We start from the raw sequence: 12,240 nt of genomic DNA, 5'->3' as shown, positions 1-12,240 counted from the left end.
CTCTTACGGTGTGTTGGCTGCCGTGAGATTTGCTACGCCTCATGTGTCGTTAGATTACCCAAGGCTCACTCGCGTGCAAGGTGAGATCTCAGCTCTCTGCACTCATTATCAAACCAAGAATTTTCATACATCTTCCTAGTTGGGGCATGTGTTGCAAATCGAGTCGCAGGAAAATATTTGGTAGCAGCATGCATCATGTACCACTGAAACAAGGGTGTCCGAGGCAAGGGCGAGGTCTGCATCATCTCCAGGTAAATCTGGGAGCTCACCGGCCAACTGGTTCACATAGACTGGAGAGATAGAGAGAGAGAGAGAGAGAGAGAGAAGAGATCTAGTAGCAGCATCATGTACCACCGAAACAAGGGTGTCCAAGGCAAGGGTGAGGTCTGCATCATCTCCAAGTAAATCCGGGAGCTCACGGGCCAACTGGCTCACATAGACTGGAGAGAGAGAGAGAGAGAGAGAGAGAGCCGTCGTGTGGTTTACGTGATTAATTACGTGAGGAGTACAGTTAAGAAGTATAAACGACCTTACCCTTGCATTGACATGGTCCCAGAACTGAGACATGGTCTCGGCCTCCTCCTGCTCCAGGATGCCAAGATTGGACGCAAGGGGATTAGGCCTGGCAACTCCCACCAAAATGAAGGCTGCCAGATCATACGATTGTAATGCAAACGCCATCATGACCTGCCAAACTCTGTAATTGAGTCAATGACGGTTGATCGGGAATGTGTGGAATTTTTGTCTTGCTCTCTGCCATCTCGGACAGGGTCACCATGTCGGAGTGAAGAGGGAATAGAGAGAGAGAGAGAGAGAGAGAGAGAGAGAGAGAGAGAGAGAAGATCTGGGCCCTTGGTCTGCATCATCTCCAAGTAAATCCGGGAGCTCACGGGCCAACTGGCTCACATAGACTGGAGAGAGAGAGAGAGAGAGAGAGAGAGAGAGAGAAAGAAAGAAAGAAAGAAAGTTTATTAAAGTCTTCGGGAGACCGTGAAGGTCTATGAGACTAAAGATAACTGATACAATGAGCATAACGGTGGTGGTCTCAAAACGGGCCAACCAACCGTTTCTACAAAAAAGAGGTTATGAAGGACTATGTGTCTAGTCCTGATACAAAAAATATGTGTCTACCTCCAGATGATACAAAGAAGAAGAAAGGGGGGGCGCCAAAAATGGGGCAGAGGGGGGAGATACAGTCTACATGTGCAGGTGGTGATCGTTAGAGACCAATCATAGAGGGGCCGTCAAATGGGAAGTCGAAAAAAACCCTGCGATAGATGATTGGCCTCTGACGTCACGCGGCCTAGTCGAGCTCGGTCGTCGGGGGCGGTGGGTGGCCCTGTGGATGAGGGCAACGGTAACCCCAGTGGGGCGGGCCGAGAGCAGAGATGATATATCATGGACCTGGATGTGTGAGTCTGTCCGCTGACGCAGCTGTCGTGGCTCTGGCTCTCGCTCACGTCCGTGTCGTCGGCTAGACTGAGAAGAGGTATCCTGTGACTGAAAGAAGTCAGTGATAGGCCGCTGGGTGTCCTCACGCACAGTGGGTGTCCTCACGCTGTGTGTGCTGCTCGTGTCGCCGTGCTCGGAGAGAAGTATCTCGGTGGCGGGTCATCTCATGTAAGAAAGCGGCTAGGCACCGCTGATCCGAGAATTGTAGCATGTGTGGGAGGGAGCCGAATCCGTTGCGGAAGAGGCAGTGGTATCGGCCTCGAATGGCATAATAGATAGGACATCTGAAAGCAAAATGCTCCTCCGACTCGATCTCCTGTAAGTCGCAAAGTGGGCAAAGGCGGTCCTCTCGTGGGATACCCTCTGCGCGTCCACTCTCGATCCGTAATCGGTGTGACGAGACCCTAAACTGACCGAGGGAGATCCGGAGCGCATGTGGTAGATGAAGTTGTGTGTAACCCGGAGGTGTGATGAAGCCCTCCTGTGAGATCTGGAGGCAGTGTCAGCGGTAGAAGTCGAGCTTCACAGGAAGCTCAGAATGAAGAAACCATGTCCACCAGGTGTGGAGCTGGAGCAGATCCGCCCGAATGAGCCGGTTGATCTCCTGGTCAGTGGGGGAGAGAGAAGATGGTGGAGCGTCGAGGCTGTACTGAAAAGGAGGCAACCGGTCTAAGTCGAGGCCCAGTCGGGTGAACCAACTGGAAAGACGACTATACCAACATCGCTGGTCCTGTGGAAGGCCTCGCGGGCCTGTGGGACAAATTGCGGAAAATACCAAAAGGGCAAAAAAACACTCATACAAGCTACCAAGGGCTGGAGCAAAGGGTGCGCTAAGGCCCTTGCTGAGTACTGTGCTGAAATAAAAAGCTCAATAGCTCAAGCAAAATCAAATACAAAACATGTCGTATCATATCATATCATGTGCTATCTGAAGTAGGAAGAGAGGTGGAACTGGGACATGGAACTGGGACAAGATCTCAAAATTTGAAGCCCGGCACTGTGGTAGCTCGTCTATGAGCAGCAAAGACATCTCGGATCTGCGTCTGTCTGGCCGTCTCACGCTATGGTGGCAGAGGAGGGCGTGGTCTCCTCGATCTTTGAACCTGCTGAGCTATGTTGAGAGTGACCCCTCGTCTCGGGCGGTCTCCTGTAAGGAAAGTTGTGAAAGGTCGGACCTCAATCAAGTGTGTTCTGGTCACTCTCCGTGTCACGGGTAGCCTCTGTAATCCTCTCTCAGCAATCCATACCGCCCTCATGTTAGCTAGCTCCTCCTCCATCTCACTGTGTCCTAGAGCTGACTCAAATGCATAGAAATTTGTGACATGATGTTGTGTCTGGTTAGCCTCTGTATCTTGTGCTCTAGTCCCCTCCTACTGCTCCCTGATTTGTCATAGCAAGGCCTCCTTGTGGCGGCGCATCTCAAGTTGATAGAGCCCAATGTAAACCTGGTCATGGAAGGGGATCAGTGCAGTGGGCCAACATCCTGATAAAGACTGTGGTATTGCCCCCGGATCTCGTAGTAGGCTGGGCAGGCATAGAGAAATTGGGTCTCAATCCTTAGCTGATGGGATGAAACCTGCATCTGCCCAATGGCGATCCTGAGTGCGTGTGAGACTCCCTTGTCCTCGAGAGATTGGGGTCTGATGATGAATCCCTCCTCTGAGACTCTTAGGAAATGGTCACGGTAGAGCTGGGTCTTGGTGGGGAGCTCCTAATGATCTCCCCCCAAGGCCCGAGATGTGTGGAGCTGAAGGAGGTCTAACCGTATGATTACCATCTCTAGGAGGCCTCACGGGCCTATGAGACAAAGCACAATCTCAAAATAACTCATACAAGCCACTTTTTGCTGAAGCAAAGGGCTCACTAAGGGCCTTTGCTGAGTACTCTAAACTAAGCTCAAAACTCAAAACTAAAAAACTTAGAGAGAGAGAGAGAGAAAGAAAGAAAGAAAGTTTATTAAAGTCTTCGGAAGACCAATGGGTCTATGAGACTGTGAAAATCCTCTTACAAACGAGCTGTGGTGGTGGAGCTACTAAACGAGCATCCACACCAATGCAAAATGCAGAAAATGCAGAATGGTAGTACTAAGTATTAAGTACAACATTGTCATGTCGGTGGTCGACTATATATTAATCTCATCATCATCATAGGACATCAGGGTGGATGAGGCAATGGAGGCATGAAAACGCCAATAGAGTGCTGTCGGCCACTCACGGGTGCGGCCCTGGCTCGTCTCCTGGTCATAGCTCAACGCCTAACAAGGGCTACAGTAACCCCTGTCGGTCGTGCTCCGTTTCTAAAGAGGGAGGGGATATTCCCAAGTGTAATTTGTGTGTCAACCCTTTGTCTGAGCTATCAGATCACTGGCTGTAGATCCCGGTCACGTCGAGGCCTTGTCTCATGGGGGTCCATGTGATCTGGCTGGAAAAACTCCATGATAGAGCTTTGATAGGAATTAGCCAAGGAAGAAGTCTGCTTCTGTCTCCGTGCTCGAGGTATCCTCTCGCAGTGTCTGAGTACCTTATGAATGAAGCCTGCCAAGCACCTCTGGTTTGGGTAGGAGAGGAAACGGGCCCAAACCCCATAGCTATCTCTAAAGAGGCAGTAGAAATGACCTCGGATCTCATAGTAAACAGGATACCTGAAGATGAAGTGTTCCTCTGTCTCAACCTCCTGCATGTCACATAATGTGCATATGCGCCTCTCCCAGGGTAGGCGCTCTGCTCTGCTGCTCTCGACACGAAGTCTATGTGAAGAGACCCGGAACTGCCCGAGAGAGATCCTCAGTGAGTGGGGTAAGTAGATCTATGTGTATCCCGATGGGTCAATGAAACCCTCCTCTGTGATATGTAAGCAGTGATCTCTGTAGAAGCTAAGCTTCACTGGGAGTTCACTCGGTCTCAACCAGGCCCGGAATGTGTGTAGCTGTAAGAGATCCTCATGGATAACCTAGTTGACCTCGTGTGATAGGAGGGGAGTCGCTTAAACCATCTCTTTATGCATGCATACCAGCATCGTTGCCATTTGGTCCCCTCCTGCTGCTGAAAGTGCCATAGAAGAGGACAGTGCTAGCCATGGTAGCCTGCTGCACCCAGAAGTGTAATCCCCATACTCCTTGACTCCATACAGATTCGTGATGACTTGAACAGCAGCATCTAGTTGTAATGGGGATGACCCAAACTCAGCCTGAATGATCTGGTGAGGAATGGATAGCTTACTGCGAATCATCTGTGATAACATGAGAATCTGTAGCCGCTCCACACGAGCCCACTCTGTATCCGACAAGTCTGGCCTCCAACAAGGGCTGCCATACATCCCCACTGGGCGAACCAAGGAGTCAAAAAGCACTCCCTTGGTTAGTGGATCCTGAAAGTGCGAGCGGAAGCACTGTCTCTCAAGTCTGGCCAATGAAGCATATCCTCTACCTAAGCATGCCTGCATCGCAGGTGTCATGGTGAAGATGGGTCCGGAGAGGACAACCCCAAGATACGTGTAAGATGAAACTATCTTAACAGGTGACCCATCAAATGTGAACTCTGCTCCTGGCGCATGACGGCTCGAGATGTATTGAAGATCATAACCTTGGTTTTACCCTAGTTGACCTTCAAATCATGAGACTCACAAAAGGACTTTAGTGCTTCAAGGTGTCTCTGGAGCCCCTCTACTGTTGAAGAGGACAAAAGAGCCACGTCATGTGCATAAAGCAATATCCGGATCAGCATGCTCGCAAGAGAGCAATCAACCCCCCCTGTGTCTGCATCACTGTCTCAAGCTCGTCAATGTAGATGCCAAACAGGGTAGGTGATAATGGACACCCTTGTTTGACCCCAATAGTGCTCATGATCTCATATGTCCACCCAGATACTGGCCTCGGACGGACTTTGCTTGAAACTCTCTCGTAAAGCGCATGACAACCCAGATGATCTCTTGGTCATAACCCAAATCTTGTAGGCTTCATAGGAGGCGGGCTCTCGGAACCGTGTCAAATGTCTTGCAAAAATCCACAAAGGAACAGTAAACCCTCTGCTTCCATTCCCTCGCCTCCTCGATGATGCATCTAAGCATGAGAACGTGGTCCATGGTTCCGTGATCACGTCGGAATCCAGATCCCCTGCCTTGTGAATTGGTGAGATAGTGTTAATGGTCCAGGTGCTGGGAGACCCCAAACAAACAGCGTCATTAAAGAGCTTTGCTAAGATTGGGGCTAGGAGGTTAATCCCATATGCAATGAACTCAGTGCATAGTTCCTCATGATCCTTAGCTCGGCCGTTATGAAGTTTCATTGCGGCATCCTTTACCCCCTCTTAGTGAAGAGGGTGCAGGATGTGGGGCGTGGCATATGTGAGAGGTTAGGGACGGGATTATTTGGGATGTCATAAAGTGTGCGTGCATAATTATACCAGACCTGAGTGTCAGTGAGTGGTGAGGGTGACCGTGCCTCCAGAAGTAGGAACTAGAACCTCCCCCATGTGGAAAACATATGAAACCACCTAAGGCAGGCCATCTGTCAAGACCCTTATAAATAATGAGATCATGCATCTTACCGAGGTCTAAAAGGACCTGCCCATAAGATGTGACCGGACCTCGTTTGTCAGCCGAAACCCATAGCATACCTGCATCCTCAAGGTCAACGTCTAGCAATAGAATGGAATCATCCCTAAAGTCGAGGAGTGGTACCTGATGGGTGCCTGTCCTCGCGTTGAAGTCCCCAACTAGGAGGACTTCTCTGCGGCTAGAAAAGTCAACAATGGACTCATAAAGAGCTGCAAATGGAGATATCTCATCCTCATCTCGAGTATCTCTAGCAAAGTGGGAGGTCTCAGGAGGGAAGAAGCATACTGCAACAAACATATCGTGGCTGTCCAAGTGTCGGATCCGGATCCAATAAACCTAGAATGTGTATCTCTCAGCTCTACTGAAATGGTCCCCAAGATTGTGGATCTATAAAGGACTACGACTCCACCTGACCCTTGCACTCCCCCTGTATTCCTCGTCTCATCTCTGTAGGCAGACTCCCATGTGTACCCGCTGACTACTGGTAGTGGGCGCTCTGGACTCGGTGTGTCTCTGTGTAAAAGACTATGTCGTGACCTGTGTAGGAAGTTTCCTGGTTCTAACCATAAGGTACCATTATAGTTCCAAATGGTGCAAGATAGGGTCTCGAATATCTGAGTCTCATAGTCCCTGCTTTCCTATGCCGACAGGGGCCTGTAAGAAGTCGTCTCTCTCGTACCACTGTCCACTTTCTCTCCTTCCAGGCTTGATCCCGCTGTTGCAACAAGGAGCGCCTCTCCTCAACCTGTAGGGGGGTGAGGTCCTCATCCATGGAGATCGCTAGTTGATCTCGTAGGACTGACCTGTGCCGTAAAGCTGAAAGTCGTGCCTAAGCGTCATGAAACTATATGATCAGGGGCCTGCTCTCGGTTGGAGTCTCTCCCAACCCGCCATGCCCTCTCGATCATGTGCTCAACCATACCTAGAGTAGTGGTCATGAAGGCCATCGCATCTATCATCGGTGCGCGGGATCCCATGGACTTTGATGTTGAGAGCCTTGCTGGCTCTCTGCTGCTGCTCCATGAGGGTAGCTGAAACGGTTACCCTTGCGGGTTCCCGTTTGGCCATGTCAACCCATCTGGAAGTCTCCTCAATTACAGATTGCATGCTCGCAATCTGTGCCTCGACAACCGGGCTGCTCCCTGGGACTATGTGTATGGCTGTGACCACCTACCGGAGCTGCGAGATATCCTGTCTGAGTCCCTGAATGAGACCAGCCTGCTCCCAAATGGCGCGAGCCTGTTCCTCTATGACGCAGCTCTGCTCCTGGTTGAAGCGGACCTGCTCGTGTGCGAAGCGTGTCAGCTCAATCTCACGCTCACGGATATTGTGTATCTCCATGAGTAAGGTCTCCCAGGCCTCTGGTGTGTCAGCCCGTTTGTGTCCTAGCTGAAACTGTAATGGTTGTGACAAAAGAGAATGGGGATGAGGCACTGGGCGGTGACTGGGTGAGCTGAGTGAGGTACGGAGATGACAGTGGCATGGATGAGGCAATCCCAACTAGATGTGGCAGCGTAGGCAGACTGAGAGGGAGAGGGGAGAGAGAGGTTGAGGCGTAATGTGGAGCTGTGTGTGATACCTCCGAAGAAGGTGTCATAATCGGTGCGAGAGCTGTAACGGGAGAGGAGGGGACAGATGAGGATTGTGACAACCTCCCTATCCTAGAGGAAAGGGAGGGGGCCGATGTGATGGGTATGTCATCTGTCATGGGTATGGCACTGACAGTAACCGTGGCTGGAGATGTAGATGCTGTAGCTGGAACTGAAACTGAAGTGGGAGCTAGAATTGGAACTGAAACTGAAGCTGAAGCGGGGGCTGAAGTGGAAGTAGAGACTGAAGCTGAAGCTGAGGCTAAGGTGGATCCCGCCTTTGCCTTGCTGTCAACCCCAAGTCCACTTCGGTTGTAGCGTGTGTTCACATCCTCGAGTTTCAGTTGCATTGGCTGTTTTTTTTTTTTGTTGTTGTCTTTCTTGGATTTGTCCGTCTCTTTATCGCCTTTGCCCATGTTCTTGGACTGACTTTGGTTCCTTTTGCACAGGTCCTAGTGCGGGAGTACAAAGTCCCCCCCCATTGTCGGAGGCACACACATTGTGAGGGGTAGGTATCAAGGAGGAGCAAGAGCAGGGGAGCCGGAGGAATCAGAGGAGGTAGAGTCGCCCAGAAGGAAAGTGCTGCAGGGGGGAAGAGAGCCGTCGGGGGGTGGGAGCAAAGCTGCAAGCAGGGGGGGCTGCTGACAGAGGAGCTGCAGGCGGGGGCGGCGTCAAGAAGGGGGTGGCGGAGGAGCTGGAGGTACGGAGCTGGCGGGGGGCAGCGGGGAGCTGTACATGGGGGGCTGCAGGCGGGGCGGGAGCGGGATGGGCAGCTGGAGGTGCAGCAGCAGGGGCGAGGCGGAGAAGGCTGGGCAGCTGGGAGGAGCAGGGCGGCAGAGCAAGGCTGAGCTGCGCGAGAATACCTGAGAGAGAGAGAGAGAGAGATAGAGAGAGATATTTCATTATAACTCTGAAAGGCCAAAGTTGCCTATTAGTCCAAAAAGCAAAAGTTTGGAGCTTCACCTTGTGAGAACGGATAATCTAGATACCTCAAAACCAAAAAAAGATTCCATAGTATCTCTTTTGGGTCCTAGTCAATATTCAAGCTAATACTCACATAAGTGGCATAACAACATCAGTTAAAAATCAGAGATTTCGTACGTTTGGGTTGCTAAACTCCATTCTTATCACTCTCCCTTTATGCTAGAGTGCCCACTTTCTTGCTTCCTTCTTCCATCCTGGCATCCCCTTGCTTCTTGTATGTGCTGTTTTTTGCTTTGCTGCTGCTTGGAATCCGACTTACTGTACGACTTGCTGCCCCCTAGCTTGAGAAGCTAACCCCCGAGATTGAGCATGGAGATTTGCCAGCACTAGAGTTTTGTAGTCATCACTGCTGATAATGCCTTCATTCAAAACTGCAAACCTGAGATCAGAGTAAGATCAAGACATTATTTATGAATAGAGAGAGAATTTGGCTGGATAGAAAGGGAGAAGTGCAGTACCAGGATGGTGGGAAATAAGAACATTATATCTGTGCATTGTGAAATGTCATTCAATTTGTTCAAGAAGGTGGCACATGTGGTGCCATTAGAATGCCACATTGATAGATTTGCTGCTATTTTGGAATGCACGATGTACTAAATTGATTTGGAAGAAATGGTTCAGACAATGCTTTCATAAACTTGAAGGGAGGCCTGTTGGAGAAATTAGCAGGGATTTTAGAGTATCTTTTCTATGTTGATAGCGAAAGTGCTAATTTAAGGACAGATCAGAAAATTTAGTCATAAACTTGAAGGGAGACTTGGAGGACCAATTACCAAGGGTTCTAGAGGGTCCTTATCATGGTAAGGGTGTATTCCCTGTGTACCCCTGGATTTTTTGGTTACTTTGTGTGAGTTGTATACTTGAGGGCCCTTCCAATGCTTAGACTTACTGATGTTTAAGCTAATGTGAGTTAAAATTTGGGTCTTTGGATCAAACGTGGGGTGATCTTTGTGACTATATTCCGTTTGGATTTGGATGTACAATTTCAATGCTATTAGCCCCTTGCCCTTTTGTCTACATGATAACTAATTATCTCCCCATTTTGTAAACAAAAGGCTGTTAGTCTTGACTTAAACAGCTTAGTATACCGTACAGTGAATATAGTCTATATACTGTGATTTTGTACTGTTTGCCTCTTGCACTTTCTGTTATAACTCTTTCAAAATTTGCAAAGGAAGTAAATCCTAAAGATTCCATGAGCCAGTACATAATAATTCAGTATGCTACATGTTTGTAACCATACCATAACAAGTAAGCTAACAGCAGAGACTTCCATGGTGTAGGTGGTGCGGGAAACTGCTTTGTTATGCCTTGGTGCAGTTGTAGCACTACCATATGCTCGTGTATTTCCTGTTCGGACACAGGTATAACCTTGGTTTATTAGAAAAGGCTCAGAACTGCAAATTAAAAAGTATATGTCAATGCTGCCTTGTGGAAATAGAATTATACACTTTATAAAGGAAATATTTCATTGGTTGTATGTTTGACCCAAATATATCCTTCTATTTAAATAATAATAATCTACCTATATTATTCCATATGATAAGGAGTGTGTTTTGAAGACTCCCTGACATTTCTACAGATATTGAGGGCTTTAACCAATGCATTGGATGACCCTAAACGAATCGTCAGGAGAGAAGCTGTACGATGTCGTCAAGCCTGGTTAGTAGGGGCTGTAGTTTTTGACTTGCAAATGTTTTCCTGAATTGTCAGCAATTTTTCATTACTTAGTTGTTTTACAGGGATGCAGTCACTCGATAAGTTAGAACTGTGCTGCTTGCATGTTAGTTGCACTCATTCTGCATATGCAAGGTGATCCTTCAGGGTGAGATTTCCTTCTGTGTATTCTTTTGCCATTACCTTGAGCTCATGCATTCTATTGCCACTATTACCCCATACTTCTAATGAAATTTATTTTTTAAACAATAGTTTTTCAGATTAAAGCATGATTTTCAGACACGTTTGTGGATAACATTTTCGTTCTGTGATGGAGGGCCCAGGCTAGGAGGTATCCCACTTTCAAAGTTCCATCATTTGTTTTTGTATCTTAAAGTGGAACTGTGTACATCCGGAAGCTGGCAAAGGTGCTGCCCACTCTTTGACTGAGCATCATTATCATATGTTATAAGAGTACATTGTAAAAATATGTAATTGCCGCTGGAGCAAACGATCCCTCAATCTGTAAAATAGTTCAGGGTACTTCTGGACGTCCAGGAATTGTATGTCATTGTCAGCAATGCAGACTGGAGCCTACGTATGCCTCGGTGAAAGGATGTGAAATTTCTAGGTTTCTGTGCTGACTAGCACATGCATATCAAGAGGGGACATGTTTATCAAAGGTGTTGCATTAAATTTTTATCACCGAAAAGAAATCAATGCAATTTAGTGATACTTTGTCATTAATGTGTGCCTTGTTTTATTCCAATCAGAAAGCTAGTGGTCTGCTTGTATATTGAGGATGGCAAAGCTGACATGAAGTAGTAGAAGCAGGAAAGTAGAGTTGAGTATTGTATCAGGAAGTTGCTTTTGCAAAAGAGTGAATGGGTATAGTGCATCCGCGAATAAGATCGTCCCTAGTTGACATATGCCCATGAATGTCATCTCTTTATGGCACTTATCCAGCCAGGGAAGGACCGGCTAATAACCACTCAAACCACCTATGGTTGGTTCAAGTTTAAAACACCAGCTTGAAGTATGCATCAGAGAGGTGCACACGGAGGCGCACATGGAGGAGTTATGATGCTATTGAACAGTTATAGGGTCATTAATTATGGAATTTCGGCACAATTAGGATATTTAAAGTCTTTATAAGAGATTGAGGGATGGAATGGTTGAGGGAGATAAGGGAACCACCAATGAGAGTTGAGGGGAGACATTCCACCAATAGGAGAACCCATGGGTCATCACCAATGGATGTGACCAGCCAAGTTGAAGGTGAAGGTGGACATAGAGGGGGTTGGCATCGAGCAGAGGAGAGGAGAGGAGAGAGGTTTAACCTATGAGCTCACCGTGTAGTGTTGTACTAAGAGTTAATGTTGAAGGCAATTGAGCATGTGTTTGCTTGTTAGCTTATGACTCTTGAAGAACTAGTTCTCCGTATTTGCATGTATAGCATAAATAGAGGTGTACGTCTTGTTTTGTGTGTGTTCTCCTCTCTTTGTATGTTCTTGTCTCTCCTTGCACTTATAGATGCACAGTTGTTCCACGGGACTCTTATGCATTTGTACCAAAGTGCCTTACAATAAAGGGGCGAGAGAGCATTCCTAATGAATTGATCTGAAAATTTGAAATCTTTGTCCCCCTTTTCCCTTTGTTGATGAGCACCTGGTTGAGGGATGAATTGTATAAGGAGGAAATCCTTGTAATCCATGCATCTGAGAATACAAAATGTGCACTGGTATCTTCCAAAACTCCAACCTACTTTGTCATGTACCTATTCAAAATCCAACTCCAAGGCGCCCTCCGAACTTGACACGAGGGGCTCTCACCTAGAATGGCAAGACGCTAGCCACTTTGCATAGCCCAATTTAAAGCCTCTCCAAAATAAAAAAAAATGTCTGTCATGCTTAAAGCAATCTGCAAATAATATAAGGAAGAATGGGTTGCAAACATAGACTGATTGCTCTGGCCAAAATCTTATGAAATGTTCTTAACAAAGTGA

The 12,240-nt window shown here is 47.8% G+C and overlaps 1 protein-coding gene across 4 annotated transcripts in view; it reads left to right on the top strand.

Moving 5' to 3' along the window:
- MET18 (ARM repeat superfamily protein) overlaps positions 1-10,912 on the top strand; it is a 202,884-nt gene extending 191,972 nt beyond the window's left edge. For 2 of the 4 annotated variants that reach the window (XM_087393875.1, XM_087393874.1), the window contains exons 18-21: positions 9,863-9,943; positions 10,162-10,241; positions 10,322-10,404; positions 10,573-10,912. In XM_087393875.1, the coding sequence (XP_087250001.1) occupies positions 9,863-9,943; positions 10,162-10,241; positions 10,322-10,340 (180 nt within the window). In that variant the 3' untranslated portion in view covers positions 10,341-10,404; positions 10,573-10,912. Of the gene's footprint in view, positions 1-8,044; positions 8,119-9,862; positions 9,944-10,161; positions 10,242-10,321; positions 10,405-10,572 lie in introns of those variants that run through there. The other 2 variants (XM_087393876.1, XM_087393877.1) reach the window with 2 other exon arrangements.
- The last annotated feature ends 1,328 nt before the right edge of the window (positions 10,913-12,240 follow it).

This window comes from Dipteris shenzhenensis, chromosome 22 (assembly GCF_047967505.1).
Source record: "Dipteris shenzhenensis isolate YYH24624 ecotype China chromosome 22, Dip_SZ_1.0, whole genome shotgun sequence".
Lineage (NCBI taxonomy): Eukaryota > Viridiplantae > Streptophyta > Polypodiopsida > Gleicheniales > Dipteridaceae > Dipteris > Dipteris shenzhenensis.
This window is presented reverse-complemented; position numbering and strand designations above follow the sequence as displayed.